The sequence below is a fragment of the Squalius cephalus genome (assembly GCF_949319135.1).
Source record: "Squalius cephalus genome assembly, chromosome: 4".
NCBI lineage: Eukaryota > Metazoa > Chordata > Actinopteri > Cypriniformes > Leuciscidae > Squalius > Squalius cephalus.
In genome coordinates, this window is record NC_137125.1 from 21,333,845 (window position 1) to 21,361,626 (window position 27,782).

The 27,782-nt window shown below is 39.6% G+C and overlaps 1 protein-coding gene across 1 annotated transcript; it reads left to right on the plus strand.

Moving 5' to 3' along the window:
* The first annotated feature begins 13,576 nt into the window (after window positions 1-13,576).
* LOC307157391 (uncharacterized protein) lies at window positions 13,577-27,118 on the plus strand. The gene is made up of 3 exons (XM_079869309.1): window positions 13,577-13,631; window positions 14,243-14,384; window positions 23,065-27,118. The coding sequence occupies exons 2-3, from the start codon at window positions 14,306-14,308 to the stop codon at window positions 23,940-23,942; spliced, it is 957 nt and encodes a 318-aa protein (XP_079725435.1). The 5' UTR covers window positions 13,577-13,631; window positions 14,243-14,305; the 3' UTR covers window positions 23,943-27,118.
* Window positions 27,119-27,782: the final 664 nt, after the last annotated feature.

The window sequence follows — 27,782 nt, forward strand, 5'->3', positions numbered from 1 at the left end:
TTTTATCAGTCTCCCCACGACAATTACTGAAACAAGACACAGGTGTTTGTCATTCACACTTAACCCACTCACGCCGCAGCTGTCTCCCGATCCTCTCTCCTATCACAGACCTCGCTGAACCATGCCCCCCTTGCCACAAGAGTATACTAGAGTACAGTCATGGGGATATCAATAGCAGTGTTTCCATTACAGATTTGCGATAAACTTTTGCAATATTGTCTAAATGTTGATAAAAAAAATATTGTGAAATGATTGCGTTTCCATTCCCTGCATGAAAAACCAGCATAGACCAGCATATGTTGTGTTTTGGTGCTGGTATGCTTGTGACCAGCATGGGATGCTTGTATTGTATATGACCAGCAAACATTGCAAAAGTTACAAACATTGGAAACTATGCTGGTCAACAGTAATAGATGTTAAGGATTGTACCCTGTTCAACAGGGTGGAATGCTGGACAACTACGTTGAATTTTGGTATGATGAAAATACAAGCTTACATTAATACACGTAACGTTCGTTTAATAATAAGTAAACATTAACACAATAATAACAATTATTTTAACAAAAGGCAACACTCATCTGGCTTAACAAGTAAATTACAATAAAACACATTAACATTTTTGAGTTTCGCTTGGTTAAATAGTAAGGCGTGGCCTGCTGTATTCAATAACGAGGTATTAGGCGTGTATAAAATAGGTTAGTGCACCGCGGCAGCCCTCGTGTGAAGCCCTCATCATGTGAAGACCAAAGAGTGTAAAGACCAACGACTCTACCTGTGCGACTCCACCGACAAGGAACTTGAGTATTAATTTATTTATTTAATTTCCTTTCTCTTCTACACAACTTTTCATCTGATCTTTCTGTTTGTGAACCCTCTTACACTATGTGTTTTCAAATTCCTACTATTACTAACATACGTAAATCAAATGTCACACATCGGAGGCAGTCCAATCCTAACAACCTGCGTACCTTTCCGGTGTCTTCTAGTACTATATTCTCTTTTCCTATTGGTCTCTGGAATTGCCAGTCCGCTGTAAACAAAGCTGATTTCATTACATCTATTTCTAGTCATTCAGGTCTCAGCCTACTGGCCCTGTCTGAGACCTGGATCAGACCAGAGGACACTGCCACACCGGCTGCCCTCTCCACTAACTTCACTTTCTCACACACCCCTCGCCTGACTGGTAGGGATAGAGGTACTGGTCTGCTCATCTCAAACGATTGGAAATTTGATCATTTACCATCTCTGTGTGACAAGTTGACAACAGCTCATTTGAATCACATTCAATTACCATCACTAGTCCTATTAAAATCAGCTTGGCAGTTTCTTGGAGGAGCTTGATGTGCTACTCTCATCCTTCCCTAAGGATGGTACTCCTCTCATAGTTCTTGGAGACTTCAACATCCACCTAGAAAAACCTCAGGCTGCTGATTTCCACACTCTGCTTGCCTCATTCGACCTCAAACGAGTATCTACTGCGGCTACTCACAAATCAGGTAATTGGACCTTATTGGACCTTATTTACACATGCTACTGCTCCACTGACCATACACTGGTCACTCCACTGCACACCTCAGATCACTTCCTCCTCACTCTCAACCTCAACCTGCCTCAGAACACAACACACACTCCTCCACAGGTCACCTTTCGGCGAAACCTACGCTCACTCTCACCCTCTCGCCTATCCTCTCTGGTCTCATTCACACTTCCTCCACCTGATCAGCTTTCAACACTACATACTAACAGTGCAACTGATAATCTTTTCTCCACTTTAACATCCTGCTTAGACAACTTCTGCCCCCTTTCCTCCAGGCCAGCCCGCGCCACACCCTCTGCCCCCTGGCTATCTGATGTTCTCCATGAACATCGTTCTAAACACAGGGGTGCAGAGTGGAAGTGGAGCAAATCGAAAGATCCTACTGACCTTGGTCTTTATCAATCCCTCCTCTCTTCCTTCTCTGCTAATATCTCTACTGCTAAAATGACTTACTATCACAACAAAATTAACAATTCTTCAGATTCTTGCATGCTTTTCAAAACCTTCTCCGCTCTTCTCAACCCTCCTTCTCCTTCATCAACCCTAACAGCTTACGATTTTGCCACATTCTTCATAAATAAAACAACCACCATCAGCGGCCAATTTTCCAATCCACAAGCTGACACACACATTTTACCAGCTAGCACACACATTCTACCCTCTTTCTCTCTACTTTCAGAGGCAGAAGTCTCCAAACTCCTCCTTTCCAATCGTCCCACCACCTGTCCACTTGGTCCTATTCCCACTAACCTACTTCAAGCTTATCTGAAGTTTAAAATCATTGGTTACCCGTAAGCCAATCACATAACGTTTGGTTATGGCGTGTGTTATGCGCATGCTCAGCCGCATCTAACTTCCACTGTAAACACATGTATGATGCGAAAACAAAACCCTTCGAGCGAAACACCGGAGTGAACATGGCTGTGAACGACTTTTGCAGATTATGTGAAGTAAATCTATGCATCCACGGTACAATCAGCGTCTACGTCACAGCTCTCAGCCCGCCCTCTGTTCGTTGATTGGCCGGCTGTTTTGAGGCCGGAGGAAAACAGGGAAAACGGTCGCTATCTCAGACTGAGTACAGAAGCGAACTGAAATTGAGCGGAAGTACGAAGTCTGACGTAGTCAGGCTAAATACATTTAGATATACTTAATAAATTGTGCTTAAGTATACTATTTTTTCACTAGGGTAAGTCCACTGACATGTGTGACTATACTCAGCTGTTAGTGTATGTCTGGTTTTTCAACACAGACCAGAAAGTATTCTGTGAAGACCTGTTAGGTGTCACTCCTCTTGAAGTGAAAGTAGCCGTTTACATCTTGACCATGTTTGGCTTCACATACAACTCCACATTAAACATAATCAAAACTAAATATCGTTCCAGGCTCATCATTGAGCATCTCCACGTGTATGAGAATGGCCCTGACTCCATTCAAGCCCAGGTTTCAAATCCTGGCAAGACAAGCTAGAGCTCAATTCTCTCACTGAGCAAAAAAAGTGGTGGAGTGGGATATAAGAGGGGAAGAAAGTTATTCTGTAAAACTGTTCAATTGTTAAGACGTGTTGAGATTTATTATGTATAAAATTGGTTGAGACTGTAGAGTCAAGATGTGAAACAGAAGAGGGGAACTTCAAGCTTTCCCCCCCTTTATTTTATTTTTACTGATGTTAAGCACAATTTTCACATTTTATTTATTTTCTCTTATTTTGAAATGCAGCCCTACTTTTATTTAGTTAATGAGAACATTTTACGTATCTGCAGTCATACATATATATTCAGTTCTATGTTACGTGACAATAAATATTGTCAACAAGTTTCTGAATTGTACTGAATGTATTTGGTTTGTCTCTGCTTTTTGCGATTGATGTTGTCTTGTTGGCCCCATCAGAACAGGACCTTTAGCAAGCACTGGGACGGTTTGCAGCCAAGTGTGAAGCGGCTGGAATTAGAATCAGCGCCTCCAAATCCAGGCCATGGTTCTCAGTCGGAAAAGGGTGGCTTGCCCACTTCAGGTTGGTGGAGAGTTCCTGCCTCAAGTGGAGGAGTTGCCTCAAGTATCTAGGGGTCTTGTTCTCGAGTGAGGGAAGGATGTACGGGAGATTGACAGACGGATCGGTGCAGCTTCTGCAGTAAAGCGGTCGATGTACCGGTCTGTCGTGGTGATTACCGGTCAATCTACATTCCTACTCTCACCTATGGTCATGAGCTGTAGGTCATGACCGAAAGGACAAGATCCCGGATACAGGCGGCCGAAATGAGCTTTCTCCGCAGGGTGGCCGGGCGATCCCTTAGAGATAGGGTGAGGAGCTCGGTCACTCGGGTGGAACTCAGAGTAGAGCTGCTGCTCCTCCACATCGAGAGGGGCCAGCTGAGGTGGCTCGGGCATCTCTTCCGGATGCCTCCTGGATGCCTTCCTGGGGAGGTGTTCCGGGCACGTCCCACTGGGAGGAGACCCCGGGGAAGACCTAGGACACGCTGGAGGGATTATGTCTCCCAGCAGGCCTGGGAACGCCACGGTGTCCCCCCGGAAGAGCTGGAGGAAGTGTCTAGGGAGAGGAAAGTCTGGGCATCTCTGCTTAGACTGCTGCCCCCGCGACCCGGCCCCGGATAAGCGGAAGAAAGACGTATGCATTTGATTTGACAGTCAGGCATTGATACAACTACTAGGCTACTTAAATATATATCACATTAACCCTCTGAGGTCTGAGCTGTTTTCTGGGCCCTGGAGGTGTTCTGACATGCTCTGACATTTCTGGTTATTTCTGTTACTTGTGACATTTTCATGGCTAAAGTCTAATTACACTGTATTCAGCACAAACTCTGCTACAATAATATATCAGCAGCATGTATGTAAAAGTTTGTAGTTTTGAGATAATGACATTTATGCGTGGTTTGTGAAAATACAAAACAAATTTCTCACTGAAATAAGGCCATGAAACCCCTACTGATTATTTCTTCACAAGACTTTTGAAAATTGTATGACGTAGCCTAGAATATTTGCTGCAAAACTATGTGAAAATCACCCTGACTGCTCATTCAGAGAAGACAATATATTGATTTAAAATTTTTACGACGTGTTTTGTGTGAATAAGCCTTATGCGAGAGCTCATTAATATGTATGGCTTTTCTCACCTGAGAAAGACAAAGACACTCCCCTAACGGCCCTATTAGGAGCTATCAGGCCCCTATCATTCTGAGCAACCTTGCACAATACTGTAAATGAGGAGATTTAAAAAAGAATGGCTTTTAGATTGTTTGGATTTATTTACACAACATAATCCAAATAGACACAACAAATGGCAAAAAAGCACTTATTGAAAGACAGAGACCTTTGTGCCATTCCTAAAAACATTGTACATACCTTTCATTTCCAAGGTGTTTGATTTTCACTTTACCATGTTCATGTTCCAGAGACTTATGTGAATGTTGAAGTCGGCAGGACTCAGTGGCATCTGGGCCCTGGAAAAAAAGTGAACATACTGATATCAAGAGAAAGGCCTGCACGATTTTGGAAATAAATATTAGATTTTTCTGGTTAAAATTGCTTTTTAAAATTCACAAAATACACACACACACTAGGGCTGAACGATATTCTGTTTTAACATCGACATCGCGATGTGCGAATGAGCGATAGTCGCATCGCCGGAACATGCGATGTGAAGGGTAACGTTAGTACCATAGTGTAAGAGAACGGTAGCACCAGGGTAGCACACAGTAAACACGAGTTTGTTGTATGGCTTTTTGCTGGGGTGACATACGCGTTCCGCGTGCCTGCACAGTGATTGGTTCGCTGTGCCGCGCTCACCGCTCACAGCCAACATTCACTGGCAATCCTATAGCTAAAAATGCGCGACGAAGAGGATCCGCCGCAAAAAAGTCAAAATCAGCTATTTAGGACTACTACTAGCCTATTTCGTCTACAAAAAGGAGGATGTTGACCAAAAAGAGGTAGGCTACTTTGCTGAAGTATTATAAAGTTGTGGATGGTTGTCTTTTTTAAAAAAAGTCGTTTATTTTTCGTTTTCGCATTTATGAGGAAAAAACAATGTTACGTGACATTACGGACGCGGTTATGAAAGCCGCACTAAAAGACTGCTTTAAAACTTTAACAGAGACCTCAAACAGAAATCACAAAGCCTTTCTTTAAAACGAATTTCGTTTTGTATTAATTGTATCTTAATTTTAATCAGTATTTCATTATACAATTTCCTGGATTTAGCCTAATAAATAAAAATTAATTATAGCAGCCAGCGCCTGAACTGGAGATTAAGCTATCATCCATGAACCGAAACTAAGCATAAAAGGTAGCCTACTCGCCTCACACACCTAAAAAAAATAATAATAATAGTAAAAAAAATAGAAATATAACTATTATGTACAGAAATCTCTACTTTTAAACAGAACCATTAAAAAAAAAAATCTGTATGAAAAGTGCATTTCTCCCGAACACTGCTGCGAAGATCACGAGTCAGTATTGTCAACAGAAAACACTTGTTTATTAATAAACAATTAAAATGTCTCATTGTAATATTTTACATATTATTAATCATTACTTTTGCTGGTTCTAGGTGCCGTTTACATGAACGCGTCACTGAATCAGCACAGAAAACAATTTTTCGGGTCCAAGAACGTTAGGTCCTGTGTAGAACGTTCACCGAATTCTGAGAGAAATATGTTTCTGGAATAAAATATTAAGTAGCCTTTTGTTACTTGTAATGAAGCTTGCTTATAGTGAAATTATTAATAACATGGAATGGTAATTATTGACTTTAGCCTGGATTGATGGCTCGCAATATCGCGATATATATCGTTGCCAAAAAAAATATCGCAATGTAATTTTTTTTCCAATATCGTGCAGCCCTAACACACACACACACACACACAAATGTTTCCAACAATATATAATATAATGAACACCAGGTTTGTTGTGCCTTGTAGGCATAGGCTATGCGCAGTGCTGGGTAAAATAATAATAACAATAGATAGCAGTATAAATCTTCCAAAATATTTCAGTAACAACCAAGCTAGAGAAAAATATATTGATTATCATGTTACTTCAAATGTTTCCATTCGTTATGATGATATGAAATGAGATAATAGTAAAAACATGAAGCCGTTTGGTGTGTTTTGCTTTTCAAATTTTCAAATGATATATTCAAACGCGATCGCGCTGCAAAATCTGATACATTCAAACGCGATCGCGCTCAAATATAAAACATTATGGTTACCATATACATATCTACGTTTGACCAGATATCCACAAATACAGTAGGCCTAACAGTAAACACGGGTCTAAATATTATAATATTCCCCATATATCTAGCAACAGTTCAACTGCAATGTGACATTTATGCAACAATAACAAACATGTAAGAATTTCTTACCTTAAATCTTTCTTGTCTTCAAATCGCGTTCTTCTTCTTCTGAGGTAGCCTAAATCCAATGTAAGCTCAGGCGCGTCTAAAAGCAGAGACTTGTCAAGTGTTTTGGTGTTTTGTTTTTGAGGTACTGTAGGCCTAATGAGCGCGATCGCGTTCCATGTGGAGATTTGCATGTGAATCTCTTTTGCGCGAGTGGGCGTGGTAAATTAAAAAATAATTAGGAAGCGTTTGAGAAGCTGGACATCTTGTTGGTTTTATACAAATTACTTAAACAGAAAATATTTGTTTTCGTTTTGAACCCGATCATTTAAAAGTACACACTTAAATGTTTATAAAGGTGTATGGCTCATAAATGTGTGACAAGTATTCGCTGAGTTTTGTTTCAGTTTATAGACGTGCTCAAGAAAAAAAAGTTCACCGCGACGGAGAGGCAGAACGCACACCCTGTTTATTTTCTTTATTTTACAAAAGCACAATGTTTTGATTTGATTGTAAGTGGACACATACAAAAGTAGAAATATCACAGATTCTTTTTTTATATTTCTTTTTTCTGTATGACCATAAATGACGGAGTAATTTAAGTTTATAGTGCTACAATGTGGAGAAAATCCAGCAAAACGCGCCCGCGCGTTTGCCGACCTCAGAGGGTTAAATACAGTGTTTCCCACACATAGACTAATTTGTGGCGGTGCGCCACAGAATCAACACTGGCCGCCACATATTGCGCTTCGTTATAAAAAAAAAAAATGCTATTTAAAACAAGATATTTATTAAGTATTCGTTCAGCTGCATTTCCTTTCCCTGCTCTCCCTCTGTCTCTCTGTCACTCACGCGTCTCTCTCACGCACAGCCCCTCCCCTCCGTGCACACCGCGTGTGTATGTCTCCATGAAAACGAGATCATCCCTGGAAGCGTGGCCTCAGGGTTTTTCCTGCATTTAACAATTTTTTGGCGGCCGCCAAAGCAAATTTTTGTCCCGCCAAAGCCTTATTTGATCGGTGAATGATGTAGATGATTGCTGCGCTTGCCATAGGGCGCATGTTCAGCGCACTCACCGTCTTCAAACTGTCTTGCTCTCTCTCGCTCCCTCGCGCATATTAATCAAAATCAATTGATAATTGACACGATGGTAAAAGATCAGAGGACCAAAGTTTCACGTGGAGCATTCGGATATTTTTTTCCTGAATTACCACTGGGTGTGAATTGTGCTTAAAAAAAAAAGTTTTTACATTGCCTTATCTTCTCTGAAAAGCGTTCTGCCCATTCAGCTGACATAAAAAACACTTTCAATAAACAAAAAAAAACTTATCCAGTGATGAAATGTTTTATGTGTTGACACAAATCTTGTGCGATGTCCTGACTGCCGGGATAATCACACAACGCGTACAAGTCCGCTAATGACACGTCCGATTCGTGAACTAATGACTCCTTTGAACCGATTCCATTTAATGAATGGTTAAAACAACTGATCTGTCCAACACTGAATCGGTGGAGAACAAATCGGTAACACTTTACAATACAATAAGGTTCCATTTATTCCATTTATTATTTATTATCCATTTACTCAAACACTGTCTTGGCACTTTTTAAAATGCCTCTCCATGCGACCTTGAAGGATTTACCTGTGAGATAGGACTCAAACCAGTGGAGGGAAGTTCCTGTGATGCCCAGTAATGAGAGGGTGGACAGAAGGATCTGATGATTCACAGTGTCGAAGGCAGCAGACAGATCCAGGAGAATGAGAACTGAAGATTTGGAAGCAGCTTTCGCGGTCTGTAGGGCTTCTGTGACCGACATTAATGCAGTCTCGGTTGAATGCCCTTTCTTGAAGCCAGATTGGTTGACATCCAGCTGGTTGTTCAGAGACAAGAAGGATGTTACTTGGTTGAAAGCAACTCGTTCAATTGTTTTCACAATGAATGGTAGGAGAGAGACAGATCTGTAATTCTCTACAAGTGATGTGTTTAATGTTGTTTTTTTAAGCAGTGGAGTTACCCGAGCTTGCTTGAATGCTGTAGGGAAAATGCCAGTATGGAGGGATGAGTTGATGATGTGTGTGAGTGCTGGTAGAAGTGTGGGAGAGATGGCTTGTAGAAGGTGTGAGGGGATTGGGTCTAGAGGGCAGGTGGTAGGATGACTGGAGAGGAGAAGTTTAGATACTTCTTCCTCGATTAGTGGAGAGAAGGAGGAGAGAAGAATATTGGCTCTGGGAGAGGTTGGTCTGGGTTCCTGTGTGTGTGGAGCTGAGAACTGACTGCTGATAGTTGTTGTTGTTTTGTTGGTAAAGAAGTTAGCAAAATCATCAGCAATTAAAGAGGAGGTTGGTGGTGGTGGACAGAGGAGAGAGTTGAATGTCTTGAAAAGTGATCGTGTGTTGGAGGCGCTGTTGATCTTGTTGTGGAAATATGAAGATTTTGCAGCATGAACATCAACAGAAAAGGAGAGCAGAGATTGACACATACTCAGACTAGATGTGTCTTTTGATTTGCGCCATTTCCTCTCTGCTGCCCTGAGTTCGGTCCGGTGTTCACGAAGAACCTCAGGCCATGTCCACACTAATGGAAGGCCATTCAAACGAAAACGTATATTTTTCTCTCCGTTTTGGCCTTCGTCCACACTGAGACAGCGTTTTTATTAATGAAAACGAATCTTTTTTGAAAACGCACTCCAAAGTGGATACATTTGAAAACGCCGTTTTCACGTTGTAGTGTGGACTGTGAAACCGGTGGTATTTAAAAACGATGACGTAAATTTAGTAATGTGACGCATATTGTACCAATAGATATTCATGTTTATACCAGTATTCTGCCTGTTATGAGCTATTCACTTTCACACTGTTGCTAAAAATATTCTACATTGCACACTCTTCATATTAGGGCTGGGTAAAAATATCGATTCATCAATGCATTGCAATTATTTGTTTCTCAATTCAAAATCGATTCATCAAATCCTATGAATCGATTCAGCCCACCGGCCAGTGGCGGCGCTGTGGGCAACACTCTAGTGAGAGCGTTCAGCGTTGTACAAGACGCGATTTACCAAAACAGCAAGATGGTGGACAGCAGCTGCACTCCGTTCAAGCCTGCACCACCAAAGTTAAAAGCCGACGTTTGGGGTCATTTTGGATTCCACTGTAAGCCAGGAAAAAATGAAGAGATGGATAAAACCAAAGTGGTCTGTAAGCATTGCCACACCGTTCTTAAATATTGTAACAACACAACTAACTTGCGCAACCACCTAGCTCGACACCATGCAGATCTAATGCAACAAAAACAATCCAGCGTGGCTAAGCCGGATGATTCTAAACAGACACAACTCGACAAAGCCTTTCACTGCAAATTTCCTTCAGGCTCCGTTCGTGCACAGAAGACAACAGGATCCGTGGCCGTCTACATCTGTAAAGACTTACGCCCATTTAGTGTTGTTGAAAACGTGGGCTTTAAATACACACTTGAGCCACGGTACGCCATACCTGCTACGTGTTTACATGGAGGTTAAGACGGAGGTTTTGGAGTCCTTAATGTCGGCGGAAAAAGTGGCGCTTACCTGCGATGGCTGGACCTCCAGAGCGACCGACCCGTACGTAACCATCACGTCTCATTTTATTTCAACTGATTGGGTCCTTGTGTCAAACATCCTGCAGACCAGAGCGCTCTTTGAAAGCCACACAGGGAACAATATTGCTAAATTGCTCACCGAGGCAATGAATGAATGGGGCTTGAATGACAAAGTGCCAGCAATTGTAACAGATAACGCAGCTAACATGCTATGAGCAGTTGGACTGACAGAGACATTGCACATTGGCTGTTTTGCACATGCCCTAAACTTGGCATCACAGGCTGCTCTCAAGATGCCTGCAGTATCAAGGCTTCTAGGCAGACTGACAGCACAAGTTAGTGACCGATGTACCAACGCGTTGGAATAGTGCATTTGACATGGTAGAAAGATTTTTAGAACGGCAAGCTGCTATCTCTGCTGCATTACTTGCCCCTGAGATAAGAAAACAAGAGAAAGATCTGAGCTCCCTTACAGAGGCAGACATAACAGCATCAGAAGCTGTTGCACTGGCTCTGAAGCCACTGAAGAAAGCCACCTTAGTCATATCTCAAGAAGGAACCCCAACTCTCTCTGTCATCGCCCCTCTGAGAGCAAGACTTCTGGAAGAGATGCATCCGGCCCCGAGTGATCCTGTGATGGTGAAGGAGATGAAATCTGCTGTGCATCAGGATCTCCAGAAAAGGTATTTATTATCATTATGACACTCTATTCTAAGACAGTTGTTTTGTATTATACTAATTTCATAATGATAATTTTTATATTTTTTTGTAATAGAAATGTATTATATTTATTTTAAGGTACACAGGCTTAAAGAAACAACTCTACTTAGCTTCTGCCCTGGACCCACGCTTTAAGGCCCTGCCTTTTTTGACTGATGATGAGCGTGAGGAAGTCTTCGCCCAAATCACTGATAACACTAAGACACTGGCAACTGAAAAAAGCTCAGTAAGTACTGCATAGTGTGAATAAAAACATTATGTATTTTTATTATTAATGATACACTGCAATTATGAATTTAAACTTAACTATATTGTTATATACACTATTTCGAAAAGGGTGATAACTATTTACAATACAATTCCTTTGCTTTCTCAACAGAGTGGACCAATAAATGCAGAGGCAAAATGAAGCAGAACCAGCTGAGGACTCTGGACCCCCATCCAAGAAGAAAAGAGACTCTTGTACATTGGCAGATCTCCTTGGGCAGACATATACTCCAGAAGCAGACTCCATAAAAACAAGAGATGATGCAGTAGATGAGGTGATGAAGTACAAAGAGGTAAAACCAATACCACTCAGCACTAATCCACTCAGCTGGTGGAAGGAACATGAGGTGGAATTCCCTCTTTTGTCATGCCAAGCTAAGCGATACCTCTGTATTCCTGGTAGTAGTGTACCAGCTGAGAGAGTCTTCTCAACACCTGGTGACATTGTCACAGCCCAGAGAAGTGCACTGACGCCTGAGCATGTAGACCAGCTGCATTTTTTGAACAAAAACCTGCATGTGCACCAGTTTGATAACAAATGCTTCAGAGTTAACATGTTATTGTACTAAAATGTTATGAGTTATATGATGGAAATGTCTGTAATGTATCCTACATATAGGCACAGTAAATAAGCCAAAGGTTCTCTGATCAGCTGTTCAGTGTTATTTATTGTGTTGACAAAATAGCACTTAATATCTATGGTTGCACTTTTTTTTATGAGTATGCACATTTTGTGCTTCTGTTTACATTTCTTTTATAACTTGAATGTATAGGAAGAAAGAAATATACTTTCTACTACTTACAGTTACATGCACTTTAGAGGTGTTAATAAAGCACCTGTTTGTTACAGTTGTGGTTTGTATTCAACACATGTACAATATTGTACAGTTTGTTCTGCTAAATAAACCATGACAGGAAACATGCTGGGGTCAATTTGTTCTTAAACATTGGTAATACTGCACACATTATTTAAAAATATACTCAGGTACTTAATTACTTGTGTATTTACTTATTATTGAATCGATATCGAAGCTAATAAATCAATATCGAATCGAATCGAAGCCTCAAGAATCGAAATCGAATCGAATTGTGAAATTCCTAACAATACCCAGCCCTACTTCATATCACAGTCCTGCAGTGCAAAGATGACAGAATTTACTCATATTTGCTGTCCTGCGGCAATACATGAGAGCAGTTGCGTTTTAGACCAAACATATGGTGACTGCGTGCGACCTGGACCGCATCAGTGAATGGTGAGAAATTTTACTAAATAAAATTATCCTGTCAGAAAAATTGCGCGGAATCATATCAGTGATCTTTTGTGGGGTTTTACGCATGCGCAGTAAGGTGAATTTAGCGTTTTCAGGCGTTTTTCAAAAGTTTCTCATCCACACTGAAACGTCTGAAAATGCTAGTGTGGACGGAGAGCGTTTATAAACGAAAACGCCGTTTTCAAATGTATCCGGATTAATGTAGACGTAGCCTCAGATAACCAGTGGTTACAGGGAGGAGCGCATGCCTGCCTGGAGGGGGCAGATATTGTCTAAAGAAGATGTTAAAATGGAGCTATTTGCATTTGAATATCATGATATCAGGAATAAATTGTTTTGCAAAATCTCACTTTTTTTAAATTAATGTATACAGCACTGTTTAAAAGTTAGGGGTCAGTAATTCTTTTTTTTTTTCTTTTTTTTTAGCAAGGATGTGTTAAATCGATAAAAAAGTGATAGAAAAGATTTTCTATTTTGAATAAACTTTTTTTTTCCTTAAAGTATCACAGGTTACAAAAAAATATTAAGCAGCACAACTGTTTCCAACATTAATCATAAATCAATATATTAGAATGATTTCTGAAGGATCATGTGACACTGAAGACTGAGTAATGGCTGAGGAAAATTCATCTGTGCATCACTGAAATAAATGACATTTTATAGTATATTAAAATAGAAAACCATTATTTTAAATTGTAATAATATTTCACAATATTAATTTTTTTATCAAGTAATGCAGGCTTGATGAGCATAAGAAACTCAAAAACATTAAAAATAGTAACGTGTCCAAACTTTTGACCGGAACTTTTATTTTGTTTCGGTGGTGTGACGTCATATGGCTGCGCCTTTGCTGTGCCTCTTTGCTCCTGCATTTGCTGTGATTCGGCTGAATAAAGGTTTGTGTTTTTAATTGTTTAGATCGATATAAATCCTGTTTGGCTCGGTTAGATTATGACTTGCACTGTTTTATAGCTTTATGAGAGCTTTGAAATGAGTTATATGTCACTGAATGTAGCGTTGTTATGCTTAACCATTAACAAACGTTAAAGAATGTGAGTAAAGCGCAGTAGGGATGGAGAAACGGAGCTTTGGGCAACTCAAACAAACCTTTTAAGTGTTATTCTATAGACTTTGACTCAAATCAATTAAACCAAATGCTTCGCGAAATGATTCAGTGATTCGAAGCGCTCGAATCACCGAGTCTAACGAACACAAACGTGTAAGTTAACGTTAGTAAAAAAACAAAAGCGAATGTTTTCATGAAAGTGCAGTCTATATTAATCTACACATCACACCACAAATAAATTCTAAGTAAATGAATCATAGTAGGCTAATGATGTGTGTATGTCTACTTGTACTCTTTTATTCATATAGTACTAGTTTTTTCAATCACTTTTTTGGCTAATGTTTAAGTAAGTTACCTCTGACTGACTCTTACCAGTGAACTGAACTAGAGCTGTTTGAAACGCTTCTTAACGTTAACGTTTATTATTCTCATCTTAAACAGGACAAACACACATTATAACTCCAGGTGAAGCGACTGAGATCCACGTGACACACTATTATAAAGATGGAGTTTATTAAAGAGGAGAGTGAAGACATGAAGATTGATGAAACACTGAAACACAAAGATACTGAGGAACAAACAGGTTGGTTTCATTCTCACAGTTTTAATCCTTATTAAAATCTCTTGCTGTACAGAAATTAATGATAATTTTAAAGAATGTCATATGAGTGTCCTAAATAAAGCGCTATTATTTGGCATCAAGCCATATGTGGACAGACATGGTGAGATAACATGACCAGATAAACACTGATGCTGCCTTCACATGCTATGGAAAAGATTATATTTTCCACTTGTGAACTGGTATTTACCAGTGTGTTGTGTTCAAGTGCTTTTGTTGTCGTAATGTAGTACACTCAAGGTCTGTGTCAGTAGAGTATCTTTTTTAACTTTACAAAAAAAAAAAAAAAAAATAGAAACGTAAATGTGGTGCTTTCTGATGATTAAAACATAATTAATAATTAAAAAAATTAAAACATGACACAAAATGATTAAATTTGAACCAAGGAAATTGCGGCGAAGTTGAAAATTGAGTGTTAACGCATTATATTACAATCGTTAATGACACAAATTTGTATAGGCTACAAAAACTATCCGCTAACAGTATTCACGACTCTTGCGTTGCTCTCCGCCATTTTGAAAAGGTCAAAGGTTATCTCATCTCGGCAACTCGTGCATCAAAATATTCTACGAGTTGCCCAGTGGAAAATACCACATGAGGGGGTGTTCATGTGCATTTTCCATGTCGGCTTTTGGTATTTACCATAATTACCATAGCACGTGAAGGCACCATGAGGCCAGGGTTCACCAATCTCGGTCCTGGAGGGCCGCTGTCCTGCAGAGTTTAGCTCCAACCAGCTCCAACACACCTGTTTGAAAGTTTCTAGTATGCCTAGTGAGACCTTGATTAGCTGGTTCAGGTGTGTTTAATTGGGGTTGGAGCTAAACTCTGCAGGACAGCGGCCCTCCAGGACCGAGATTGGCGAACCCTGACTTAGGCTGTGTCCATGTTTTTTTTCCCCACAGGTAGCGTACTTTTCCAATCGTTTTCGATGGGAGCGCTGCATTTTTAAAACACCGGGGCTGCGTTCCACTCCAAATTTTTATGCCCTTCAGTCGCTAACTTCCCTCCGTCTCGTTCACTTGGATGTGAGTCATTGTTTACGTTGCACAAGTGCCCACTACTAGCGGAACTCGTGCATAAGGTTTAAGTGGAACACACTAAGCCCTTGATCACTTGGAATCCACTATTGAGCTAGTTTATTATTTAAACCCCTTTTCACTTATGAAAAACATGCATATGAGCTGTTGGAGAAAATATATAAATTAACATGAAGTAAATATTTATATAAATGAATATGAACACTATAAATTAATTAAATCTAAATGAGCATGCATCCCAGGACATTGTGTGTGATAATTTGTGTGTGTCTTGTATACTGTCTCTTGCATTTAATATTTATTTTATGCGTGCTTTGGGAGAGAACTACTAGTTAATGTAACCCCACCTATATCGTGTCTCTTAACTAATTAATACTTATTTAAAGGGGTGGTTGATTATGATTTCACTTTTCTGACTTTAGTTAGTGTGTAATGTTGCTGTTTGAGCATAAACAACATCTGCAAAGTTCCAACGCTCAAAGTTCAAAGCAAAGGGAGATATTTGCTTTTAAAGAAATCGCTTTTTAAGGACTACAGCAAACGGCTGGTAGGAACTACACGAGCTTCCTCCCGGGTTAGTGACATCACTAACCCTATAATTTACATAAACTACACATAAGCTACATAAATTCATCAACTAACCATTCAGAAACATCCTGTTGCTTCTACATGTTGTCACTTCTTCTTGAGTCTCTCCATCATTGTCTGGCTCCAGTTTGAACATAAACATTGACATTTTCAGTGCATGTCTGTGTGAGGTAAAAGGACAGGAGCTCTTGAAGCTCCGCCCCCTGTGCTGAGAGCAGCAGCTCATTTGCATTTAAAGGGACACACACAAAAACGGTGCGTTTTTGCTCACCCTCAAAAAGTGACAATTTTAACATGCTATATAAGAATATCTGTAGGGAATTTTGAGCTAAAACTTAACATACACACTCTGGGGACATCAGAGACTTATTTTACATCTTGTGAAAAGGGCATTATACCACCCCTTTAATGACTCACACTTTAGTGTACATCACCTCCTCATAGAAGGCAGTAGTGTTGGGCGATATGCTCCATTTTCATATCGTCTATCGTCAGCCTGCGAGATCGGCGATACACAATATTATCGTGGGGGGTGGGGCTTAATTATTTGATTATTAACTTGTTTATTTACTCATTAGTTTGCTTGTTTTATTACTTCATTTTATATATGAGAATCTTTTTCTATTTTGCTTGCAAAGGTGAAGTGTTTATTAATAGGCTAAATCAGGTTATTTCCCGGTATAGTGAGGTAAATAAAGATCCTAATCATTTTTCAATCTGACTCAGAGTATTTTAACATGTCAGTGGGGAATTTACGGACACACATTATCCTCTCATGCCGTTACAGATGCAGCATTTTGACTGTACTTCTGCACGAGATGAGAACACATAATAATTTCTTGGGTCAAGAAAGAGTCGGAGTTTGTGATATATGTCCTCCTACCAGTGCTCTCTCTGTCTGGATTCACTTCACATGCGCACTTCAATAAGCCCAAAGAACCCGCGCGGGTTAATGTGTTTTAAATGCCGGGAGAAATCAGAGTAAGGGGCAAAAATCTAGCTGAGTCGATCGGTTTAAACTTATGACTTGACTCCGATAAAGGAAAACGGATTAATGTGACCACATGCATTGTCAGTTTATTTAGCATATTCGGGTTAAGAACGTGCATGTAAACGCGCTCATTCCCTGAAAGTGAAAGCAGAAACGGACTGTGCTTTCGGCATCTGTCGCTGCATTAACGCTGCATTCTCTGAGACGACGATGGATATAACGGTATAGCAACTATCTTAATTTACTGGCTTAATATTTCTCTTGTAGACCTACATTAATGACCGTGGAAAAATTAGAAGAATATTTCTTGTTAAACAAGTGTTTGAAGTTGATTTTAACAGAGTTGTGCTGCGTTCGTGAACTAAATTAGGCCTATATCATTTTAGTGATATTATTATTATTATTATTATTAATATTTTGTAATTGTATTGTATTTAGTGTTATTAGTTATTATATATAGGCTATGTTTTGTTAATGTGCTATGGAAACAAAATACTGACGAACAGCGATGGTGTTTTCATCTTGAATGATGCGTCTGTTAAAACCATAGACTGTAAAAAAATATGGACGTAGTGTCCGTGACGTCACCCGTAGGTTTCTGAAGAGCATTTTTGAAGCCTAAAGTGGGCGTAGCCGTCCGTCGCCATCTTGGCCTTGCGTCACTCCAGGATAACAGAAAATAGGCAAACAGGCGGGGCGTGAGTGGAGCTGAGCAGCCTGGCTATCTGAAATCACCTAGCTCGACGTGATCGAGTTACCTGATAATGTAAAACCAATTAAACATTCCTTTTTTTGCCCTTCGAAATATTATAATAGTTAAAAGACGTGGCTACAAGTTAGACTGTGTATTACTTCGAGAGTGTTTGTGTGTGACAGTGATTTATGTGCATACATGTCCGTCACTCTTTCATGGTCCGTCAGCGCGGCATCGCTCAAGTTCGTAGAGAGCTTTATTCAGTCCATTTTAAATTCTGATTTTGGCCGTCTCTCAAATGGGTTAAACCATAGATATATTACCTTTGAAGTGCAAGTAAATGCGCTAGAAAATCCGCGCTCATTCATGTGCATTTATTGCACGGACGGAGAAAGCGCCGACGCCTGCATGATTTCATCTGACGGTAATTTACATAAGCATATTATAATCCATCTGTTCGGTGAGAGCAGAACGAACGAGCATTTATTGACGTTTTAAATTTGAAAACCCCAAAAAGCAACGAAATTGTCAGACATCCATTAGTGCATGTTCACAGAGGAAAACAACTGAAATACAGTGCTGGTTGTTCTCTCGAACGATACTCGACGACAACGACGGAATCCAAAGACGTGGGCTTTGTACCCAAGTATTAAATTGTATGAAATAATCCTGAAAAAAAGCACAAACACTGCAGAGATGGCAAGTTCAGCAGCTAACATTTGCTGAGGTGAAGTGTGACGACTAGTAACAGCAGACAAACGGCTAGCACTGACAGCGGCAATCCATCTGTCACTCAAGTGGCCACTGGCCACACCCTTAAATTTAAATATTAATCAACTAAACGGACGAGTTATAAAATAATTCACCCCCCTCACAGTTGTTATGAAGGGCAAAATTAGCTATATAGACCAAAGCCACATAGAGATCCAGGCTGTAAACATGTTTTTTTCTGCTGTAAAGTTGGTAATTTTAACATGAGGGAGATACAGATTTGACTCACTCCTGCAGCCAGGCCAAGCGGCCAGTTAATGAATTGCAGTTTAACTCACTTCCGTGTTGGTTTCAAGAGAGAGACGGGGAGGTTGCCGCTTGGTTAAAACAAGCACTCTTGACAATTTGTGAATGAATCATGTTTTTTAGTCTGTTTTAAAAACATTTTCTTAGGGGAGTCCTCATACGTGCGTGTCGGTGATGTCGCAAGTGTTAGGCTATGTGGTGATGTTGTTATGAATTTAGGCAAGGCAAATTAATTTTAGTTCCTATATTAATTTAATAACAATACTAGCTTTATAATAATAATAATAATAATAATAATAATAATAATAATAATTTTTATACATTAATGGTAAAATGAGCCAATTATCGTATTGATATCGTCAAAGGCATCTTCCATTAGCGATACTCTGACTATCATCGATACACGATACTACCGTCTATCGGCACAACCCTAGAAGGCAGTGTGTGTTTGTTATATTTAATCTGAGTATAAATGGACACAAACGGCCAGACCCACATGTAACCACACTTGAGACAGAATCCTAAATCCCCCAAACAGAGGGAGAACAATTTCCCGTTTGGAAATTCCACCTTTACTATTGGTCGAGCCAACCCTGAGAGGTGGGACCTTTCTCAGGCTTTAAATGGCCGGTTACTCAAGCCCTTCCCTCTCTTGGCTTCTCGGTACGTTCGGGTTGCTGTCCTGCGGGGCTGCACCAGGCCTTCACTCACAACCAGCCATGTGCTCATTCAGGAGAGAGGACCAACCACAACAGAATCAAGGACAACATCAGGAGTGTGGAACAATTTCTTAATTTAAAGGGATAGTTCACTTTGAAATTAAATTTTGGTATGTTTTAGCTTACCTCAAGGGCATCCAAGATGTAGGTGTCTTTTTTTCCGCAGTAGTTTCAATTTTGATATTTTTAGGTCAAACCGTTCTTGTCTGTCAGTCAAATAATGCAGGTCTATTGTCACCACCTCAAAGAGCAAGCACAGAGTCCAAATTAAAACAATTCCCCATCTTCCAAATTAAACAATTCCCCATCGTAAGTACACATTGATGGCCTAAGACACGAAACGAGCGGTTTGTGTGAGAAAACGAACAGTATTTATATCGTTGTTACCTCTTGAACACAGCCGCGTCCAAATGATCTGAGGGTGCGGGCGGGTATAGATATATACACTAGATGTCGCCTTGGCTACTGCAGTTCATTGGAACGAAACCGTAGCCAAGGCGACAGACTCTTCCGACTTCCTCCCTTCTCCTGGTTGCTCTGCATAATCTGCGCTCCAGTCTTGCGAACATTTCTCAGACTCATGGAACCATCAAAATCCCTCTTCAGGAACTTCACAAAATGCTTTCACTGCAAAGGCCATGCATGTATACATTTAATGAGGTGCTCTGATAATGATAAGCTGATGGATATTTTCCATAGTTCCATTTCCTGCTCCACGGTTTCATACTGTCACTTACCATTTTTATGTGAATGTGTGTTTAGATTAGTTATGTTTGTAATTTAGTTAATAAAACTTCTGAATAAAAGGTTCTGATTCTCTGCTTGCAACAAAGTTTATTTTACAATTTAGATTTTGACTACAGGCTCTTAGTAGTAATGGAACAGTAAGGAAGACATTTCACTCCCCCAGAAATGAACATTTCTTAGAATTAAAAAAAACAATTAACACTGAGTTTTCATGGGACAAACAGGTTGATTGATTGTAATATTAATTTGACTACATTTAATTATATAAACTGATCCAAATATTTTTTATTTACAAGTTATGATTGATTTATTTATATTTATTTTGAGCCAATTTGCTTCATTGTTCATTATCAAAATAAAATAGTCAACCAAACATATTAGAAAGTTACACTGCTCAATTGAAATAGTCCGTAGTACAATCTGCCGTGCAGCGTGACCACTGCCTCACTGTGCTGTTATATATGATATGAAGAATGATGTATTACGTCGATAATGCGAGTGAAGTTAGTGGTGTTTTGAGCCTGTTGTGGGATCCGGCGTCCGACATCATTTGCAAAGTACAGTTTTTTGATCCATGTCAGACTTTTCATAATCAAACCATGTCCATGCTAGAGGTAGCCCCTCGTTTAGAAACGAGCTCCTTGATTTGTCCTGGCTGGTCCTGCTCGGGCCACCAGTTTCTGTCTCCCCTTCACTTTACATGTTATTTATCGCCTAATGGTGGCGTGTAAGATTGCAGTCATCAAAATGATCAAAAAATATTGCCATAAACAATGTATTTTGCGACACCACCAAATAACTGAGAGCAAAATATGAACGATAGAGATTTTATTCCATCCATCCGATGTATATCGTCATATCGCACAGCCCTAATCACAAGCTTTTTAATATTTACCAAAGGAATTCAGAGGCTGTATCTTTGCCAGACTTTGATTAATCAAAACAAAAGTTGGTACACTTCATCAAATCCATGTTCTGAGGGGAAACAAAAGATGGGAGCAGCGCCGCCTATGGGTCACGAGATACGAAAAAATAGCTATTGCTATTAACTTTTTAACAGCTTGTCAGAAACTTATAATATTGGTGTCTCTTGGTGTCATGCTGAATCTGTGCTGATTTTGTCCAGATCAGACGAAACATCAGTCCGTCTTTTTGAATTTTGTCATAAATTGCAATATCTTTAATGATAATATGAATACAGCGCCACCTAGTGTTCCAGATATATAATGGTTTCGCAAAAACACTTGTGAATTTTTTTAAACATTCTCCAAATTTTGATATCTCTGACTTTAATAATTAGTTACATTTATATAGCGCTTTTCTGAAACTCCAAGCGCTTTACATGGAAGGGGGAATCTCCTCAACCACCACCAATGTGCAGCATCCACCTGGATGATGCGACGGCAGCCATATTGTGTCAGAACGCCCACCACACATCAGCTTACTGGTGGAGAGGAGACAGTAATGAAGCCAATCAGTATATGGGGATGATTAGGGGGCCATGATGGACAGGGGCCAATGGGCAAATTTGACCAGGATTCCAGGGTTAAACCGGGTTTTTTTTATTTTTTTTTATTTTATTTTTTTTTGAAGGACATCCTGGGATTTTTAATGACCACAGAGAGTCAGGACCTGGGTTTTACGTCTCATCCGAAGGCTGGTGCTCTTTGACAGTATAGTGTCCCCGTCACTACACTGGGGCGTTAGAACCCACACAGACCACAGGGTGAGCAGCGCCCCCTGCTGGCCTCACTAACACCTCTTCCAGCAGCAACCTAGTTTTCTCAGGAGGTCTCCCATCCAGGTACTAACCAGGCTCAGCCCTGCTTAGCTTCAGTGGGCAACCAGTCTTGGGCTACAGGGTGATATGGCTGCTGGCTTTACATTCCCTGGTATCTGTATTATGATTTTTTTTAAGGCCAGACACATAATTTGGTGAGGTAAATTTGTAAAGAAAGACTATGCACATTCAAACACTCATGCCTATAGTCAAGACACGTAATATGCATGTACACGCGGCCAGAGTTTTCACAGATTCACGTTTTTTAAGTTTACACAGAGATAACGTTTTTCAAAATTATTCAACGCTTGCACCTTGGAACCTATTTCAAGGTTTGCGTTCTCGAGCCACCAGGCACTGTTGTTGTGCAAATGGTCGGGGCGCATTAAGGGTTTTCTGTTAGAACGGTGTCGTGTAAGTGGCCCCTAAGTTAATAACTAATGATCTTCGCAACGGAAGTGAATCAATCAAAACTAACTTTAGCTGGACAATAAAATTTTTCTAGAGCTGCTGTAAAGCCAAAACAATCTCTGTTACTTTAATTTCCTATTATCACTGTAAAGCTGCTTTGAAACAATATTGTTAAGAGCGCTGTATAAATGAAGATGACTTGACTTGACTGGTATGCTAAAGCCCTTGATTAGCTTGTTCAGGTGTGTTTGATCAGGGTTGGAGCTGATCTCTGCAGGAAAGTGGATCTGCATGACCATATCACTGTAGGCATGAAATCATAGCACTTCTGACCCATTACATTTACCATATCCTCTATTATCCAACTAAAGCCTGTGTTTTTATTTTTTCCATATTCCCAGTGTGGATCTTAGAATTTTTATAGCATCATATTATATACAGTTATGGTGATTTAAAGTCGAGCGGACATTGACTAATCGCTGATGACATCATTAATAAAGCGAGATGGGAATGCTTGCCACAATTTGCAACTAGAGGCTAAAGTTTGTGAAAAAATGTTGATGTTGGCTTGAGAAGCCTGAACCTTGTATGCATTTATTTTTCATTCTGTGCCATTAAACTGGGGCTTAAACTTGTATTTATCTATTTTCACCTTAGACCCGATGCTGCTGGAAGATGAGATTCAAGAACTTAACGTTGTAAAGGAAGAGGAACATGATTTCATAACTGGGGAAAACCATCCTAGCTGCTCGCAGACTGAAAAGACTCCCTCACGAAAAAGAGCTCGAAAGACGGGGGGTAGACGTTATTTCACCTGTTTTCAGTGTGGAAAGAGTTTCAGTAAACGTGAAAACCTTAAAGCTCACGTGAGAATTCACAATGGAGAGAGTCCTTACCCCTGCCAACAGTGTGGGAAAGGTTTCTCTGGAAAAGGAAGCCTTAAAGTCCACATGAGAGTTCACACTGGAGAGAAGCCCTTCACCTGCAAACTGTGTGGAAAAAGTTTTGCACATCAAGGAACGCTGAATGACCACAAAAGAATTCACACTGGAGAAACGCCTTTCACATGTGATCGATGTGGAAAGAGTTTCAGACGTAAATTAAACCTTAATGGCCACATGAGGCTACACTCAAGAGAAAACTTCTTTAAATGTCACCAATGCGAAAGAAGTTTCACAGACAGCAATCACCTTGAGTGGCATGTGATAAGTCACATTGGAGAGAAGCCTTTCATGTGCCATTACTGTGGAAGGACTTGCTCAAGCAAATCAAACCTCGATGTTCATGTGAGACTTCACACAGGAGAGAAGCCTTTCACCTGCCAACAGTGTGGAAAAGGTTTCAATGAAAAAGGAAACTATCAAGTCCACATGAGGCTTCACACTGGAGAGAAACCTTTCATGTGTCTTCAGTGTGACATGAGTTTCACATATCGAAGAGACCTGAAACTTCATTTGCGAGCTCATACTGGAAATAGCAGTGTTGTGATTGGTCTACCGGTTACAGCGCGTAGAAACAAAAAGCCCATTATGTGAATCTCAGCTCTGGACGATTCCTAAAATCAGCATTGGTTACTGGAAATTACTTTAGAACAGGGAGTGAAATTGTCTTCATACTGTATTAGCGTCTCAGTTTTGGATTCATTTGTTTTCCCTCATTTTCCTGCCACTCATTTTTTTTTACCTTGGTTTTTCATTAATTACAGCATACCTGTTAGTATTCAGTTTACGTATGCACCGATACCACTTTTTCCAGAATGAGTCCGATACTGATACTCCCATTTTTGGTACTCGCCGATACCGATACTAAAAACTGATACCTGTATTTTCACTGCATTTCTAATTTTTAAATATATTAAAAGATAAACCAAAATAATATAAATCATATTAGTTGGCTTAATTTGTTCATCAAATATATATTTCCTTCAGTTATTTTCATGCTTAATTAAGCCTGCTAAAATGCATTGAATGAGTTCTGTTACTTTCACTGTTCATACTTTCTCTCTATCATATTTTATCTATCATTTAATAGCACATCACATATTTAGAGCAGCTCCTGAAGGGCTCAGTGCTGAGGACTGGGTCAGTGGTACAAATGTTTAGACACCAGTGAAATATCAATTCTTTATTCCAATTTTGATACTACAAAAACTACCAGCCTAATTAATGTGAATTTAAAACATTATTAAAGACAAGTAAGCAGTCAGTAATAAAATAAGAACAAATAATCAAAGTACACATATATAGCACAAATAAATACAATAGAACAAAGAGAGGCTACAAATGAAATAATGTTTTTAGAGTTGTTCGGGTAGATCTAACAGGTACAGAAATTTGAATTAAGTAATCAAATGTGAAAAAACATGACATTCTTTACTGTATAAATTAAATATAGATGGATATTTTTGTAAAGTTGAAAAGGATAGCCTATTTAGTCAAGATCAGTGAGTAATTTATTTGTCCATTGTTTGATTAACATTAAAACACTAAACAAAACCTGCTCTAATAAACCTGCTGGCCCTTTAAGACCGAACGCACGGACCCCATTTGAATATACTGTCTACGTTCACTTAAGATATAACCGACTTTGTTTCCTGGGATACTCGCCAAGACAGACGTTTTTACATAAACTTTTATGAATTCGTCCGTATAATCGCAAGACATGAAAGACAATTCAATTCAGTATACGTGCACTGTCTATCAAGACGTTGGGTTTTCGGAGCGGTCGCTTTGGATGTTTCGTTCATGGAACTGCTTGACCTGCAAACATCCTGTAATAATGTAGGGAACCACTCGTTATACATAAATCAGGTAACGGTTCATGTTTTACTTGCATATACGATTTAGTTTTAATTCAAATAACACGTGCTGAGTGAACGATCAGCAATCAAGAGCATTCAACAGAAGTGCGCGCTCTCTCTCTCTTGACATCCGACTGAATTACAAACTTTCCACTCACAGAAGGGATGCGCTCGACCAGCTCGCACATAACTGTGCCGCTGCGCGCTCAATCCACTGCGCGTTTTTCTCTTATCAGCTCGTGCACCACAGCTATATAGGTGTTACTATATTTCGTTTAATATTCCACTAATAAGATACAATAACTTCAAAGACAGCCTTCTTTTTTTTTATCCCAATTATACCCTCTGTTGTCAGTGTTTCTTTGTCTGGACACAAACATTGTTTACACGCTGCCTGGTATCGGTTGTTGGTATCGGAGCATTTTTATGAGTACATGAGCTCAGGATCGGGCCGATATGGTATCGGTGCATCCCTAATTCAGTTCCTTTGTCCGGTATTATGTTATAAATGTTTCATTTCTGTCCACCTGTGGATTTACCTGAATTTGTTTTGTTTAGCATATATCAACTTTAATTTTGTACCCTGACCATATTCCTCTTCATTAGACTCTAAATATGACATGTGGATAAACTTTCACTTTAGAACAGGGGGCCAAATTGTCTGTAAAACTAACACTAATTAAACAAGTACTAGTTTCATATTGTTTCGTTAACTTAAGATGGTTTATCACTGAAATTTAACTCTTTCCTCACCACTGATGAAATTTTCTGGCCTTCTTGTGTTTTCGCTGTTATATGGTAAGGGAAGATTCTGAAAGATGTCATATCTCCAGAATCAAAACACAGGCAAAGATGATGCAGAAACTAGCAATATCATACACAATATTGCATATGAAAAATAATGCAATGCAATCATCAACATTAAATAGCTGGTTCATACATTGTGTTGTTATACTGCCATGTTCAGAGACTTCCACCTAAGAATTTCACCGTTGGTACCAAGCGTGCCGCACAAGTGCTAAAAAGTGAAGCCAAACGTCTCGATCACCCCCGGTGGCTCAGTATAGGTCATAAACCCCGCCTCCCCATGAAGTCTAATGGACGCGATGGAAAATAAACAATCAAATTATATATATATTTTTTTTTTTTCAAAGATGTTTTCTGTCATTTTAGGTAGTTTTTATCATGCTGATTTAAGTTTGTGTTTGTTTGTTATTAATAAGTTCGGTCTTAGTTCGTTATTTGATGCTACAAAAACGGGAATGTGACATCATGATTGACAGCTTCTCTAAATGAAGTCACCAAGGCACCAACAGACTTTTATTGGATTTTCGGGAGGAGATTGGAGCTTCAACTTTAATTTCTACATGTCCATAACTGTTTATTTCAAACAGTAAACTTTGTAGTAACCGTTTCTGCGGGAGTGAGGACGGGACTTTGATATTGCGGCTTTACTTCCCGCTCACTACTGCGCAGATTTGGGACCCAAGTCTGCGCAAGATGCCAGCGCCCTATTAGGACTTTGGTGTCTTCACTTTTCACCAATGGAAGAGAATGAAGGGACGTCGTCCATCTTTTTTTACAGTCTATGTTCGGTACATTTGTGTATACAGTGTGTGACAATAAAGAGAATACGATTAGATATAAATCAACTCTTAATGTCACTGCATGAAATGTTGACCCAGGACGAGTTTTAGGACTGTGAAGCTTTAGGGGTGTTGATGGACTCGATCAACTCCATCTGTGTTTTGATCATCGTTTGTGAATCACATCTGGATGTGTAGTCTTTGACAAAAACGTGACTTTCCCACCTTTTTGCTCAAAATGTTGCTATTTTTTATGAAACGTACCTACATTCAAGTGTTTATAAAAGAAGAATGCATGAATCTAGAATAAAAGTTTTTTTTTTCTTGAAAAGCAGAGAGTCTGTACTTTCTTTTGATATATTACATATTCAGATTTTCATACAACAAAATAGTCTGGGGGCCATGACATTTTTGTGAAAATGACCAAAATCGCTGGCAGTGGCTGGCAACATAAAAAAAAAAAAAAAAACGCTGGCGGGAAAAGAGTCAACATTAAGTACATCACTACACAGAAAAATATATATTATTTGCTGTGGCTAAAAGACATTAACATTCAGGTAATTTCAGTCTGATTTTTCCACTGATCAGTACTAAATTCAGATACAATTTTCCTTCCCACATCCTGAGGCACCTTTAATGAGTCTATTCTTTTTTTAATTTGATCATAATTTTGGTTGCTTAAAACTCCAAACTCATTGAATGGGTGGCTAAGTTTATTTATCTGGAGCAAAATAAAACCTAGATTGAAATGATCAAACCTCCAGCTCACTAGTGCAAAGGGAGGTTTGGACCTTCCGAACATTAGATTGGACCAATTGGCTTGGCAACTTCGATTTATTGTTGAATGGTTTATTAGACCCTAAATCAGTCTGGCTTGATCTCAAATCTGCACAGTCCACCTGTCCCTTCAAAGACCTCTTATTTGTGCATAACTCAAAGCTGAGAAATACTCTGTGTAGCAGTCCCTTAGTGCTTAATACTCTCAAACC